This window comes from Mauremys mutica, chromosome 10 (assembly GCF_020497125.1).
Source record: "Mauremys mutica isolate MM-2020 ecotype Southern chromosome 10, ASM2049712v1, whole genome shotgun sequence".
Lineage (NCBI taxonomy): Eukaryota > Metazoa > Chordata > Testudines > Geoemydidae > Mauremys > Mauremys mutica.
In genome coordinates, this window is record NC_059081.1 from 13,266,950 (window position 1) to 13,283,468 (window position 16,519).

General features: G+C 40.7%; 1 protein-coding gene across 2 annotated transcripts in view; it reads right to left on the reverse strand.

Moving 5' to 3' along the window:
• Nucleotides 1-488: 488 nt before the first annotated feature.
• The window catches only part of ESYT3 (extended synaptotagmin 3), a 56,281-nt gene continuing 40,250 nt past the window's right edge, over nucleotides 489-16,519 (reverse strand). The window contains exons 11-23 of one of the 2 annotated variants that reach the window (XM_045032353.1): nucleotides 15,856-15,904; nucleotides 15,150-15,239; nucleotides 13,573-13,635; nucleotides 13,410-13,478; nucleotides 10,936-11,001; nucleotides 9,503-9,589; nucleotides 8,890-9,039; nucleotides 6,626-7,041; nucleotides 5,261-5,359; nucleotides 4,533-4,664; nucleotides 2,653-2,758; nucleotides 1,979-2,028; nucleotides 489-1,311 (exon numbers count right to left, since the gene is read on the reverse strand). In XM_045032353.1, coding sequence (XP_044888288.1) covers nucleotides 1,275-1,311; nucleotides 1,979-2,028; nucleotides 2,653-2,758; nucleotides 4,533-4,664; nucleotides 5,261-5,359; nucleotides 6,626-7,041; nucleotides 8,890-9,039; nucleotides 9,503-9,589; nucleotides 10,936-11,001; nucleotides 13,410-13,478; nucleotides 13,573-13,635; nucleotides 15,150-15,239; nucleotides 15,856-15,904 — 1,414 coding nt within the window. In that variant the 3' untranslated portion in view covers nucleotides 489-1,274. Of the gene's footprint in view, nucleotides 1,312-1,978; nucleotides 2,029-2,652; nucleotides 2,759-4,532; nucleotides 4,665-5,260; nucleotides 5,360-6,625; nucleotides 7,042-8,889; nucleotides 9,040-9,502; nucleotides 9,590-10,935; nucleotides 11,002-13,409; nucleotides 13,479-13,572; nucleotides 13,636-15,149; nucleotides 15,240-15,855; nucleotides 15,905-16,519 lie in introns of those variants that run through there. The other variant, XR_006582639.1, reaches the window with a different exon arrangement.

Here is a 16,519-nt window from a genome sequence, read left to right on the forward strand (position 1 = left end):
AAGGAACAGAAAACTTAGCTTCAGTCCACCCTTCTCTACCCCATCCCTGGGTGGATTTGGTAGATCTAGAAGCTAAAGAATTAATAGTTTAGTGCATGTAGAACTATGCTGCAGCTGTTTAAAGTCCTTAACTTCTACTCAAAAGTAGAACTAACTCCTTCACTTAAATCACTGCAGAAAATACTGTATTAGAATTCAAGCATAAGATCCAGTTCTTGCTGTATGAATTAGTAACCTATTTATCTAATGCTTACCCACTATTGGACTTGTGGCTGGCTGCTGTAAAGGCTTTTTGGGATATTGACAGTCATGGTTCTGGGGAGCAGATGTTCTGTGATTCAGCCAGACTGGGGTAAGTTGGTGGTAATATACAGCTAAAAACAGATATTTGAAATTTACTAGCTTTCAAATGCAGAGTAGAAAGCCTGTGCTACTGAGAGCTAGACCTTGCTCAGGTTGCATTTGTCTCACAAGCAAGACTAAAACCATCATTTTTAAACAATTTATTATACATTTCAAAACTTTAAAAATACACTGAATTCCTGTAAGTATTTTGGTACATACCTGACCCATGTTTAAATAAAAAGCTGTTAATGCATAGTCCACTTGTGAACCTTGCTAATAAAGATAACTACAGTTTTATAAGACAAAGTACAGTAATAAAATTTTCAACATTAAGACATCAGATTAAAACCCTGTTGATAATTTGGCACAGTTATTCACCCTGCTTTGGTGGCTCATTACATATATACCTTTCCAGATAGCACCTATAATCGTCTTTATAAAAAGCTCCTGGACAGTTATAGTATCACAATAGTATCTAGACTCAGATTGTAATAGCTTCTTTTTGAACCATTATCTTGTAATAGTGTTTTGAAAGTCTGTTCTGCACCTGCCATAGTTTAATGCATTCTGTTCACAAGATACAAAAAAAAGTCAGACCTGCTGTACTCTTGGGACTAAAGATTCTTATTTAAATGATCAAATATGGAAACCAAAGTTTCTTTGAAGATATGCCTTGTAGGACTAATACAAGAACAAATGCTTGAGTGCCTAACAACACATTTAGAGCCAGTCTAAATCTGAAGATTTAAATTTCTTGTATTCTTACCTTTTCTAAAATGATAGCCAGTCATTGAAAAAGGTAAACTATAAACATTTCCTCACAATGTGCTTTGTGTACAATATTCTGAAGTTTTAAAATAGATTACAGAATATACACATCAATATAAAGAGTAAATAGTTATTGTATAAAAGGCACATGATACAGGACATCATCTTCTGCTCCGTCTCTTTACTGTCAGCTCATACCTGCAAGAGACATAATTTGCGGTCTTTAAAAACTATTATTTGAAAGAAGCACCTAAAAGGAAACAAGCCTAGTGTAGTTTTAACAAGTGCCCTTTAGGAGTTTGACTTGTATGTGTGACAGACACAAGGTGGGTGAGATCTTTTATTGGACCAACTTCTGTTGGTGAAAGAGACAAGCTGAGTTCAGCTTCATGTTTTTCAAACTCTTAGTGCGGGGGTAGGCAACCTATGGCACGTGCGCTGAAAGTGGCACACGAGCCCATGTTAAAAAAAACACCTTATTTACTTTAATATATAACTAAACTATTGTTGTATGTAGAGACTTATAGAAAGAGACCTTCTAAAACATTATGACTGGCACGCGAAACCTTAAATTAGAATGAATAAATGAAGACTCAGCACACCACTTCTGAAAGGTTGCCAACCCGTCGTAGTGTAACATTCATTTCTGTAGGCATAGGAAAGAGCTACACAGCTCTTCATGCTTTTGAAGCTCATCTGCTTTTCTTTGTGTAACATGCATGGAATGGGGGTGCAGGTGGGGGAGGAGAAAAGAGCTGACGCTATTAATTCCAGCACTCATTAGAATAAAGTAGCATATTTGTAATCAAGGTGTTTCACTTAAGATGCACTGATTAGCAAGCTTTGAAGCTATAAAGAAACTTACCATTGTGAAAAACCTTTGATTAAATCTTCCTTTGACAGGTCAATCAGCACCTTTAAAAAAAAAAGCCATATTTTATAGCCAACATATACATTTAAACTTGGCTAACAGATTTGTAAATGTAAACTGTTAGCTTTAGAATTCTGACTGGAGGAGAGGTTATCACTCCAGTTCCAAGGAGCTGAGCTTTAAACATTGTTACCACCCTCAGCACTGAGCACAGCTGCTCAGGAATTTTCCATTGGAGTGACTGATAGAAAATTCACTGGCAAAACTAAAATTTCCTGTCAGAAAATTATTCCCATGCCTCAGCAGCCTATCAGGCAAGTTGCGGGGGAGCCCTGGTTCCTTGGCAGCCAGGAACCATAAGTTTTCTCTTTACTAAACTAAGTATTGCAGAGTTCCAGTTCCACAAAAAATTGAGTTTCTGGCTTTTCATCTTATTTTGGCACACAAAGATTTCCAAGAATTGTTTCCTGGCCAGCTCTACCTGTTGGAACTATAATTTAGTGGCAGAAAACTTTATCACTTGTGATACTGAGGGCCAGAAAACAGTTTAAGTGCAAGTCTTGTACAAAAGTTAGAGTATGAACAGATGTACAGTCAGCTTCCATGGTAAAGACATTTTTTAGAATAAATGTTTAATATTGAATAGTACTTCATGGTTTAAAACTTACTTTTCCTAATTGTGTTCTCTCACGTGAAATAAACGGCCTGCTGTTTTTCACTGCAACGTCTAGTGTTCTTTTCTTAACTTCTTCCAAAGCTTCAAAAAATTCAAATCTAAAAAAAAGTTTTCAAAAAGTGCATGCTAATAAAGAGACCAGAATCAATGAAGTTGAACAGTACTAATAAAAGCCAAAAGCTAGACACAAGTGTCAGTGGTCAGAACAAACTAGTATTGCAGAGAGACAGCATGGCTGTGCTTTATAGGATAAGGTATACTGAGTCCTAAACACAGGTTGAGAACTTCACTATCTGAATACAAACCTTAACATTAGTGTCCAAAACAGGAGTTTTATACTTGATCAGAGCAACTTGCATCAGTCTGGAAAGCTCAGACCCTATCTGTTCAGTGGAGAGTAGATCCCTACTTGTCTTTGGTAGTAGTATTTCCATAGTTAACTCCTATTAACCTTATTAGTTGTTACACACAAATGCCTTTTAGATCAATGACAGAATACATCATTTGGTGAAGTTGATTAGCACTTCCCACCACAGCAAGAGAACATGGGCAATACAGAAGACACATGTTTGGGATGAACTGCTATTTATGGCCATCTTCTCCCATATGCAGAATTTGAATGTCTACAGGACAAAATCCATCATCTAATGGAAGCAGCCCACAATCAAACCCTCCTGTGTGTGTGTGGGGGGGGGGGGGGGAGGGAGATGATCCTGAAATAAACTAACCCAGTGTCATTAAGGCAAGACAAAAGAAGAAGTGGAGGTAATAGAGCTCTTAGTCACGATTCTGGCACATGCTATGCCAGTCATCCAAACTGAAGACAAAATTAGGTCTGTGAGGTGCTGTGTAGGGAAGAGTGAGTTTCAGCATGGCTAAAGTTTTTCCAAAAGTCAGGTTTGTAAGGTGGAGTGTTTTGAGATAGTGAATACTATGTATTTCCTGAACTGCATTACAAGTAGTATAGGACTTGTGAGATACTAAAAAGGGGGATGGGGGAGAAGAGGAAGCGTTCCTGACAGCAGTGATGAGTCTTCAAAAGGAGCAGAGAGGCAAATACACAGCAGTCATCCAGGGAGTAAGAAACAGCAATTCCACAGCTTTAAGAAGTCATGGGTTATGATTTTTCAATAGTTATTGATTTTGCATGGCCCACCTTGAGACAAAGGGTCTCTCCATCTCCAGAAAGTGCTGAACACCTCTGAAGTGTCAAGTGGGGCTCCAAACATTGAGGCCCCCAAAGTCACTTTTTCAAAAATGTTGGCTGAACAGTTGAGTAGCAGGTTTTACTTATTTATATTGATGTTTTAAGCACTAGTGTGGGTGTGGCCCTATACAAATGGACAGAAAATATGGTTTACAACCTAGACTAGTTCATATAATTTAGACATAAACCAACAGGCCCAGTCTCAAAAAGGTGACTTTTTAAAGTCTTTGTGGAAGTGTGAAAGGAATCATTGGGCTTCAAAGGAAGGGTTTGGTGCACCAAAAGGAAAGAGACTAACGGGCAAGAGTTACATGCAAGAAGAAGGGATACAACAGGAACAAGCCACATTAAGGGACAAGCAGCAGCATTCACTGAACTTTGGAAAGGCAGGAGGGAGGGATGTCCCTAGAAATACAGGGAAGACTGGTGTTTGGTTCTGCCTAAATACCTTAATTACAGGCAAATTCCAGCCCCTAACAGTAAGTTTTGTAGAAAAGCTGAAAGGACTATATGGTGCAAAGACTTAATGTACGACAGATGCATACAGCTATGCAAACTGTTTCATTAGGTAGAGTGAGTGCCTGCTAAAGAGCTTTATAATAATCAGTTTACTCTTTTCTGTTAATAGTTCAGCAGTAATTAATTAGATGAAGTTTCCTACTTACTTCTCGTCATAATGGGGGTTCAGTGTTTTTTTCTTAACAGTAGTCTTCTTTCTGCTTGCCCATCTTTTATCTGGAAGCAGGTAGACACGAACATATGGATCTACTCCACGATTAGAAGCTGGCATCAAGTTTCTTTTAAAAGAATATAAGTCTGTGTTGATACGGTAGGGAGCCTCTTTACTATGTACATTCTGAACTAAAAAAAAGTCAGGCCAAACTTAGGCTAGAGGATAAAAGTAATAGCCGTGGTGGCTGGCGTGTAAGCAAGGAATGATTTTAGGTGTTTCAAATTCAGTTATATAAAATTTTCCAGACTCACTGAGTTGAATGGGAGATGCTGGATACACTGCTTTTGAGAAATGAGTAGGGATGTAGTAATCTAACTGTAGGCATCTATTCTTGAAAATCAAGGCCAATACCTCTGTGTTCCAGGGGGTAGTAAGAAAGTTACTGTATGGGCAAGTTATTCCATAATTTTAACAAATCCTATGGTGGACATTTTCCACTGAACCTGCTGTACCAGCCACTATCAGAGACAGAATACTAGGTTGATGAAATGTGGTGATTTTTGTGTTTGTGCCTAGCAAAGTTGCACAGTTTAAGAGTCAGCAAATGTTTCCTACAGCAATGTTAGCACTGCTGTGTTGTGTACACTGCATGTGAAAGATACACTGAAGTGAAGCATTAATATTTATAGGTAAATACAAACAACAGTAAGTAAGTTTTACCTGCAACTATTTACCATCACAATGAGACTCTGTCGCAAAGAGGCATATCGCACAGTGAGCTGGATCTCTCCCAGGAGCACTGCAGTTAGATTAGTTCCACTGTAAGACAGTTGTTACATGGTCAGGATTTTCAATTATTTGGCATCAGGATGCATACATAAGATCAGTACATGAGGTGTGTGCTATGAGATACAGGGGTTGAAGTCCATTTTCAGTTGAACAAGTCACAACAATGGGGAAAAGCTACATTAAAAATGCATTGAAATCCAGTGTATCATTAAATCAGTCACTCACCAAAACATACAATACATCTCACCTTGAAAAATGTAAACCCAGTTTTCCAAGCACAGCACTTACCTGTTCCTGGTATCCTCCAGTTGTTTCTATAGAATGAGTGATCTACAAGGCCTCTACCAGAAATGCTTATTTTAATGCCAAGAATGGTCATGGTGTTTATTATATCGGTATCAGCATAGGGATGACAGCACATGCTTCCATAATTTAAATATCTGATTATTATAAGTGCTCTTTAATAAGTACAGTATGTGTGTAATCCTCTGCTTAGTGAATTTGTTTGGGGGTCATGTTAAAGATTCATAACAAATTCCTATTTTAAATTAAGTTGACTTCCAATATATTGGAAGTCTTGACTTTGAAAGGTTAAAACTAACAGCTGAAATTGGTTTGATGCCTCTACTTGATTGACAGAAACTTCTGTGCTTCTTTCAGCTCACATAAAGTGGCTAAAATTTCTCAAAAGGGAATTAATTATACAAAGCCACTGACTCCTATGGGCCAGTCCCTACCTGATGGCAGTACTGGCTCTCATACACTTTTCCGGCCTCCTAATGAAACCATCCATGCATGGATTGTGAAAACTGTTCAAAGTTATTCCATTTCCAAAAGTGGCTGGGAAAACATCAGCCAAACCTACTTGATCTTTAATCTGTTTGCATTGGTTTCACTTTAATGTGTATTACACTTGGAGTTCTAGCCTTACCTTTAATGCCAAATATGCTTATTGTACCTGAGTCAAGTGTATTTTTCAATGCTGGGATGTGGGACTTACTATGTGAACCCTGTGGAGTGCCTTAAATGCATAAAGCTAAATTCAGCCTTCATGTAAGGAGATGCAATTCCCTTGAAAACCAAGGCAAAGAGAGCTGCATCTGCTTACACAGATCTGATTTTGACTGAAGTTTACTTGCTCCTGACTGAAATGTTTACACGAGTTCCCTGCTAAATCCTTGGAGTTCGAGTCAGTGCTGTGGGCTGAGACCTCAAACATTCCTTTGTACATAGTAGAAGCCTATAAAAAGAAGGGTGTCCAGGTAAAGCAAAATTCAAGCGTTAGAAGATACATACTTAAGAAGGTTCAGATTGCTGTGATCTAATTCAAAGCATGAAGAGGCGAGAGTGTCCAATGAAGCAACACTGGGGGCAGCATTGTGGTCCAGGGTTCTTGTGGGTAGAGTCACCAATGGTTGGGGTTCCAGATTGTCTGCCCCTGCAGGTGCATTAAGCTCAACAATAGTCTCATTTACTGCAGGGCCTGCTGGGTTCTCAGATCCAGTAAGATCTGCATTGCTCTCCTTAGCTTCTTTGGATTCAGGCACTCCAGAGTCTTTGCTCACATGGGGCATTTTGGCAGGTTCTGCTTTTGATGGTAGGGGATTTTTGCATTGGTTTCCACCCTTCTCTGCTGCAGGGACAGGAACTTGCTTCAAGGCATTAACACCAGTATAGGTGCTTTGTGGATCAGGTTCCTTGATGCACAAGACCTAAAACCAAGCGAGACAGAAAATCAGCTAGTGATTAATGCCAATATTAAAGTGCATGCTCATTCTGAAGAGCACAGTCCTGATTGCCTGTTAAGATTATCCTAGACCATCTTCTGCCAGCACATATTGTATCTAAGAACTCCTAGTAATGGGGCTTCCACTGCTGCCCTTGGAACACTTGCCAAACTCTAGGAAGTTGCTCTCATTAGATTACACCCCCTCACCGCTCCCCAATTTCATCCCTTCTCTCCCCATGCAAGTAAAGGGATGATTTTGTACTGAAGGTGCTGAACCGCAACTAAAACTGGGTTCTAATCCCAGCTCTGCTATCCAGACTCCCTATGAGACATTGACTATTCCAATGTTTTTGTGACTCTGTTCCCCCATCTGGAAAATGGGAATCTACTTTCAATTTTCTCTATTGAAATTGGAAGCTCTTTGGGGTAGGGACGAATCACTTGTGTGCATGTGTGTGTACCTACCTAACATTATAGCAGCCTGATTCCTGCTGGTCACCTTTCCTAACAAAAGTTAGGAAAAAATGTTCAAAACACCATGGCCAATATTGGGGCAGGGAGAGGAAGCGTTTAGGGTTAGGTTACTGAAGGCACATTTAGGCCACTTATATAAAGGCCTGAACTGCCACTGGGGCTCCTGGGTGTTCAGCACTTTTGAAATCAGGTCACTTATTTAGGTGTTTAAATATTCATTTTAGCAGCCTAACTGTAGATATTTATTTTTTTAAAAACAATCTTCAAAAACTCTTGACTTTTACCAAATCTTCCCAGGGGTGGCGGTGGTGGGGAAATGGTGAGAAGAGACCACCACATGAGATGAACACACACATACTAACTGGGATGAAATGCAGCATTACTAAGTTTCAGAGGGACCAGTTTCTTTTAGGGGAGGTAAGGGGGAGAAATCAGGCTTACAATGAGAAGCTAGCTTCAATCTTAACTGTAGGGTAGCTACCACTGCTACATCATTTTGCACCCTAGTCTTGCAGCTAAATGGTAAAATAAGTAGTGTGTATATTTAAGAAAACACTCGGCAACAGTTTGCTAAAATAAAAATCCTATTCTATTGGGTAGGGCACATACAGTACATGGGTTGAATCTGATGTAGTTCTTGTATTTGTTTGCAATGACTAAGTTAGGAAATACCATCAGTTTAGTTTGGGTGTTATCCAGGGGCGGCTCTACCTTTTTGGCTGCCCCAAGCAGTCATGCGCGGGAGGCGCCCCGGAGCCGCGGGAGCAGCGGACCTCCCGCGGGCATGATTGCGGAGGGTCCGCTGGTCACGCAGCTCGGCTGGACCTCCCGCAGCTGCGGACGGTTCGCAGGTCCGGTGGCTCTGCTTGAGCTGCCGCAGGCATGCCCGCGGGAGGTCCAGCCGAGCCGCTGGACCAGCGAACCGTCCGCAGTCATGCCTGCGGGAGGTCTACTGGAGCTGCGGGACGAGCGCCCCCTCTGCAGTCATGCCTGCGGCAGGTCCGGTCCTCCCGGGGCTCCGGTGGACCTCCCGCAGGCATGACTGCGGCAGGTCCGCCGGCCCAGCCTGCCGCCCCCCCCGGGAAAGGGCCGCCCCACGCGCGTGCTTGCCACGCTGGGGTCTGGAGCCGGCCCTGGTGTTATCCTTCAGGACAGATTCATGTAGTTTCTGTTGAGTTCCAGTTAAATCTGAGCATACAGTTTCATAACTGCTAGCAGTTATGTTGCATTATTTGTTGGGACGTACAGATTTTAAAAAATGTATCTAGACAGGCCATGGAGTAGAGATTTCTGTGACATTCAGGCTTCTGGGGAATCAGAGTAAAAAAAAATGGTATATGAAAGAGGAATAACATACCCGCAACACAAGTTTCATCTTAATAAAACTGTCTAAACCAGAATGATCCAGCTGAAATTTCTGATCAAGAGTCATCTCAGAATCCTTTAGCAAGTGGGAGAGAGATACAACCAAGGTTCCCAGTGCATTCTCCCGCTCTTTATCTTTTATCTGGAAAGAGGAGGTTTTTGTTAGAAGGCAAGATGGTATGTATTATGTATACAGCAAAGCTAGATGTTTGGAATAATTTAACAGACCAAAATGTGGAAAGAAGGCGTTTGTCTATTGTAGGGCCTACTATTGAATATGGATACATTCAGACAGGCCATGCCAACATTCTGGAAAGCACAATCAATTGATGTATTTTAAGGACAAATCCCACGCCTCTCTCTGACTGGGGAGACCCCCATAGCAGTAGAACTGGCAGAGATTTTTGCAGGAGCTGGAGAATTCATTAATCCTTCAGTCCTCCTCCCCCTAAAGGGAGCACACAGTCCAAAGACTGTTCCAGCTCAAACACAAATCCCAGCAGGCATGTAGAGGAATGAAGCTGAATCAAGGCTGCATCACATCCACTGTAAACAGGCAAAGACTATGAATTCAGAGAAGGCAAAGGAAGAACACTCGTTTTCACCTCCAAATGAAGCGACTGGGACTGAGCACTGTGGATGAAGAACGTGAAAGCCTGGCCCCACACAGGATCTTTACTGAACTTGCAGGTCTGTAGAAAGAAGAGGATTGTGGTATTTTAGCTTTTTGTTCTTCTCCAAGTGTTTGTTAGAACTTATACACAGACATAGGACAATGATGTAGGATTGGAACTCTCTCTATTGCGGTTGTTTTATCCAAATGATGCTACATCCAAGCCATAAAGACAGTGCAATTCCCAGGTCAGACAAGTGCACAGAAACAGTCTCTGGCTGGCAAAGCCAGAACAAGCGAGTGCCAAGACAGGTCAGTCGGGTAATAATTGGCTCTGACTAGCGTTCCCATAACCTGCAATGTCAGGATTCTTCTCACCCTTTCAAAATAAAAAACAAAAATTAGTTGCTTCCAAATAGAACCTCCCAGATAACAGGAAGTGGCTTCCATGGTCACCAGCACTGACCCAAGGGCACTGCCAGAAAGGCCCACTGGATGCTCCTGAGAAGAGATAATTGGTTTGGGGGAGAGGGGAGGAAGATGACTGAAGTGAGAACCTGGGAAGGGGCTGCAGGTATCTGAAGAGGCAAGGATTAGGGTAAAACCAAATTTCGTTGGGGGTGGACACATGTGGCTGGAACTGACGTAACGGGAGAATATTTGAGTTTCAGTGCAGGCAAATTGAGCTTGTGTGCACAGGGAATAGGATTCACTCCAGTTTGTCTGGAGGTGAGAGAAATGTATTTGTGATAAAAGTGACTGCAGGGCAGGAAGTCAAAGGGAGTTAATGGGAGGGAAGGACTGACTTGAGCAGGTATTTATTATGTTTGTCAAGGTGAGAACTGATTAACTGAGGAGAAGAAACTCAGTGCAAGTGGATTTTTATTGTAAAGAGGAAAACGATCCAGGAGGGGAGTGAGAAGAGATTCATTTTAATTTGGTTGAGGGTGAGGGAAAGAGACTGTGATGGGAATTGGTTTCAAATATAATAGGAGAATTTATTCTGATGACAGGGACAGATACCAGCCTGACACCCGTGGGAAGGGATGTGGTCCATGCGATGACCACACTACATAGACGCAAGCCACACAATGAAAAAATTTGGTAAGCCCCTATGTTCTGGTAACACACTTGTATTGGCTCATGTGACCTGTTAATCACAACATAAAATGGTGTCTGTACAGCAGATGCTAAAAAAAAAAATTGCTCTCAAAATTCAAGCTTTACTTGAAATACAAACCAAAAGTCATGCTTGAAGTACTGCAGTCCTTCCATATGTGATCTATATGCCATACAGCTGTGTTCATGTCTAGAACTCTGCTAGGTCACTTTCACGAGTTGCTTAGCTGGCTTAAAAAAAGTATCAAAAATAGCTTCATGTAAAAAGTAATGTTTTAAGACAAATGGAAGGATTCAACAGCTCACCTTGCTTTTCTGAATTTTGTTACCCACTGTGAGCTGGACGAAGGAGGAAGGGTCCTGGTCCATCTTCTGTTTTTAAAAGAAGGAGAGGAGACAGTTATTAGTCATTTTCAACCAGCAATCATTTCTGCTTTAGCTAATCTGCAATATTTAGCTGGGAGGAAAAAAAGCAACCCTAACTTTAAATTTTCAGGCTGAGATTTGGGCAACCTATTTCCATTAAAATTAATAGGAATTAAGCAGCCAGATCTCCTAAATCCCACTTTAAGTATTTAATGGAAATCTCGGCACTATTTTGGGGTTTTCCCCCCTGAAGAGGATGGTTACCAGCAAGTAGCCTGGCCACCTCCTTGCACCAGATATTGCTCAGGTATTTTTGCACCATCTTATCCAACTGTGTCAGTTCAGCATGAGCTGCACAACTGTTTGCAGGAGAAGGCAGCATATGCAGCAAGGAATGAAAAAATGGTACGACGGCATCAGCCAAATCATGTGCTAGTTTGAACATAAATGTAAGGTACATTCTGGACCATTCTTAAGTAACTTAAGTTTTGGATTTGCATGCCTTGCTGCTGAGCTACTGCTGCTGCTACAATTTAAACTCCATATTTAGATCTCCTGCCATCCAAGTTTCAGATTCAAGCCAAACTGTTGTGCATTCTGGATATAAATAGGAGTTTTTTGGGAGGGAAGACAAGTGGGGAGAAAAAAAAAGCCACAAAGATTCTTCCCCTCAGCAAGGATTCCCACATTCATACAGCTACCCACACGATTCACTGAGGCTCAGGCCCCAGTGAGGGGATTTTCCTAGTATCTGGATTCATCATGTATGCAGCTAGAGTGCCAGCCCTTGAAGCTTCATGACAAGATGCACTTTCCCAATGGAGTCTAGTTCCTTCCCAGGATGGATAACACCAAGCCCCCAGCAAAGAGGAAAAACCACACAGGCCCCCATGGGCTATTGTTTCCCACCCCAAAAGCCTACAATGGTACTCTTAAGGAAACAATATATCCCTCGCGTCAGCACCCTATCCCTGATGCTGAGGAGAACCCATAGGATCCTGTTTGGGCTCATATTGAAAGGCTGTGCATTTATTTATTGTAGTATAGGTCAGTGTTTCTGAACCTTTTTGTTATCAGGCACCAGCTTGCTGCCTTCCGTGTCCAGGCTGGTTGTTGAAAAACTCTGGTATAGGCAATAAGCATAGAAAAAGGGAATCTACAGCCCACTGTGGAATGACCAGAATAAGGTAGGTGGGTGGGTGAAGAAGACTCAATTCTCCTTTCCCCATCTAAGTGTATGACAATGACAACAAAAATAGCATGGGAGTGAACCTGAAGGGAAGCAGGATTGAATCCAACGGGCACGTAATGTAGAAATCTTACAGCCTATGTTGTGTAATCCAGAACACCTGAGGTCAACCAGTCAAACGGGATTAACTCAAGATTTTGTGGAATGGATGTATAGTTGGTTTGAAAGAAGAGTAAGCAGGTGTAGTTGAAGAAATGTGTCCTGGTTGGATTACAGAAAGCCAAGAGAGGTACGTGCTTTACAAACACACAACATTTGAGGAGTACAGGGAATAAGTGGAAGGGAAAAGAAGGAGCTCAATATGGTACGGCAGCTTTGGAAACTCCTCTAAATACTAAGAGAAAGGGATTGTGCTAGATTCTAAAGGAGACAGGAAGCCAGTGACCATTTCTGAGAAAAAGGAAGGTTCTGTTAACCCATTTTGGAAGGATGGAAGTTTAAAGAGATTGAACTGACAGGACACCATAAGAGTAGAAAGCCTTACAGCAGTGGAGACAAGAGTAGGAATTAGTCCAGGGGTCGGCAACCTTTCAGAAGTGGTGGGCCGAGTCTTCATTTATTCACTCTAATTTAAGGTTTCGCGTGCCAGTCATACATTTTAATGTTTCTAGAAGGTCTCTTTCTAGAAGTCTATAATATATAACTAAACTACTGTTGTATGTAAAGTAAATAAAAGGTTTTTAAAATGTTTAAGAAGCTTCATTTAAAAATTAAATTAAAATGCAGATCTCCCCGGACCAGTGACCAGGACCCGGGCAGTGTGAGTGCCACTGAGGGAAAAATCAACTCGCGTGCCACCTTCAGCACATGTGCCATAGGTTGCCTTCCCCTGAATTAGTCCAATGGCTGGATTCTCTTATTGTGTAAGGATGATGGGTTTGTTTGGTTAAGAATGTAGGTGAGTATTTTATTGTTTCACATTCCCACAATTATACAGCGTCAAAATTAAATCACAGAAAAGCAGCACGCTGTATCCATTGACGGAGCTAATGGAGTTATACCAGGGATGGCTCTGGCCCACTGATTTAGAGAACAATGGTTATTAAGATTCCAATCCCTGACATGGTTGAAATGTTTTCCTTTAGTGGACACCAGCCCGACCTGTTAAATATTGTGTAATACAGCATGTGTTCTTATGGGGCATTGAGAAAATATATGTATTTACCTTGAGATATTTCTGGTTTTTGAACTTCTTTGCACCATATTCACCATTTGAGTATTCAAAGTGATTTTTCTGCATCAGTGGAAAATATATTTTACAAAAGTTAGTGCTGCTTTAAAAAAAATAAAAAATAGAAGTATAGGCTGCTTGTTACTTCTGTACTTACCGGAAGGTTGCAAGCACTATCCAAATAGACTATTAACAATGCTGTGGCTAGACCATTCTTATCCTGTGAAGCAACAAAAACAGAAATCATCATCAGGGACAAAACCACACAAGAGCACAAATGCATGGGGTACCCGTTTCAGTCTAGCAACTCATGTCTTCAACAGCTTTTCAACTTGCTCCTAAAACCTGGCATTTAGGGGCACGCAACTCAACATCTAACCGTTCAAAAAATGATTGAGGTCACATGAGCGGAAACCACAGCACTGTACACGCCAGTCCTGCTCCCATTCAAATCAGTGTGTGTTTTGTCACTGAAGTCAATAGGAGCAAGATGGTTTCACACAGTTAGATCACTCTGCTTTTGGGGTGCTGGAGGAGAGGCATTATGAATCTGGGTGCACAAATTATGTTCCAGAACATGTTTGTTTCAAGACAAGTGCTGTTCAGGTCAGATGACTATAGACTGATGCAATAAGTGACTAGAGAGAAACTGGATGTTTCCAACAGTCAGATACAACGGGAGTGACTTGTATCACTCCTCCATTGCCATGCCATCAAGGTTTAGATTAATGTAAGGACATTATATGGTTCCAGGGCCTGTGAGGTTCTGTTCTCCATGTCTGCACACCTATCAATTTGCAGTCCACATTATCTAGATGGCTTTCTTTGTCAGATCTGACGTGTGCATATTTAAATACGTTAGGCACAAAATATACACATTAGTGAGATAACATGATCTAGTCAATCCAGTCAGTAGTGATGGAAGTTTTAAGATGTGTAGCATGTCTCTAATTACAATTGTAACACAATTTAAAATGAAGTTGAAAGGTTCAAAGTGACTCAGCTTCTCAAAAACGGAGTGAAAGTGTGGCTGATTAGGGTTTAAGTCTTCAACGTCGTGACCTCAGTGCTACGCAATGTCTTTACTGGAGAACTGAGCCCCTCATTCAGGGGGGCACATAAGCATGTGCTTAACTTTATACTTTTTTTTTTTTTTTTAAAAACAGAGATCGACATGCCCAGTTATAAAGTCCCATTGACTTCACTGGAATTTAAGCATGTGGTTAAGTGCTTTAGCTGAATTGTGGCAAGAGGGAACACTTTTAAAAATGAGAGTGACGCAAGCTAGCCCACTGAAAGAGTACCACTACAGCGTTCTATAGCCACAGCCCCGAACTAGTTTCACTATTGGAAGTTGGTTTATGCTACGTGCAGGGGCTCAGATACGGTGGTGATTTGGGGGTGGTAGAAGGAAGTGGGGAGAAGAGAGAGAGACAGAGAGAGATTATTGAGCCACTGCTGTCAAATGCTACTACTCTTTTAAAAGAGAGAAGGGTTGCATCATTTTCCTTATTTTCAGCTAATCAGGAATTAGATGAGCTCTCTTCATGCAAACAAATTGAGTCTTGGGGTAAGTTCATATCTAAGCGCCGTCAAACAAATATTAGCTCCAGGTAGATTACTTCTGGTTCATAGCTGGGTCATATTACTCTGTAAAGGAGCCTATCAGACTGATATATAATGTTGGAATACCTGAAACAAATTAAAAAAAAAATAAAAAAACCCACAACTCACCTCATGTAGTTTTTCTTGGTCAGTTACTAATGAAAGCCACTCCAGCTTTAAATGCAAGTGTCCACTTGCAGTCTTACTTAAGGGAAACCACTAAGTGAAGAGAATAAAAAAAACAACCTGAGAACTGTTTGCAGAAAAACACATTCTGCGTCACAATCATACTGTGAATTATGTACAAGAGCCAATTTAAATTGCACTTTGAGCTTGAATTTTTTATGCATAAACTGACCTAATTAAGCATATTTAGAAACAAAGACTTGAAACATTAACATATTAAAAAAGATACTAAATCATATGGAACTAACAATACTAATAAGAGTAAGTACTGGAAACGGGGGGCAGCAATCTCTGCATTGTGCTTGATTGCAGAACAAAAGCGTCATAGTATAATTTATTGTTTCTTTGCCCAGGAAGAAATTTTTAACTAAGATTTATTTAGAGACTTGTACAAACACTCAGGATACACTATGCATATGCAACACAAATGCAAAATAGCACTTGAGTTTGTATTGTGCTGGCAGAAGCTGCCAGTTTAACTGAAAAGCCATTCTTTTGGGTATTTAAAGTTTTATCAACAACAGTAACCAGCTGTCACTTTCCTGTAATAAAATTGTTACAATAACTAACAAGCAGCAAGTGTGCAGAAACATCAGGGAATGTGCAAGGTCCATGTTGTAACATTTGGAAACAGACCATAAACTTTTACCTCATCAACAATTCCATCATTCATTACATCAGCAAGGCTTATAAGTAAGCTGCAAGACAAAAAATGAACATGTCACAAAATTCATTGCATGTTTTGGCGAACAGCATATTATAATTAATGGACTAGAGATGAATATTTCACCAAACAGATCTATAATGGATACCATGTATAGAACAAAAGCTACATGTTACCCTCAGCATGTGTAACTGAACATGTTTGGCTTTTATGAGTCTTCTTGTGGAAATGCTTATAAACACACATCTCAATAGTTTGTATATTTAAAAAAACCCTTCGTTAAATACTTCCCATTCCAAGTGCTTTAATGATTTTTCCTTCTCAGTATCTTCAATAAAAGGTTAAAAAGATTTTTAATGGTGTTTGCACCATGGTTGTAAGCAGGCCAAAGTCTGTATACCAAACCCCAAACCTTATTTCATGTTGGACAGGGACAGGCTCATGTTAAGATCTTTAACTCTTTGTATTAATTTTGATGGAATGAATGCGCCCACTTTATTTTGGGTCTTGGTCGCATCCCATTTTTGGGTGGTGGCAAATTGTGTAGTATGTTTTGAAGTACATAAATGTAAAGCACCTCTTCTTAAGAAGCCAGCTCTGATATACTGTACTTATGTAGGTGGGATTTGGTTCTTCTCAGTTGTCTTCT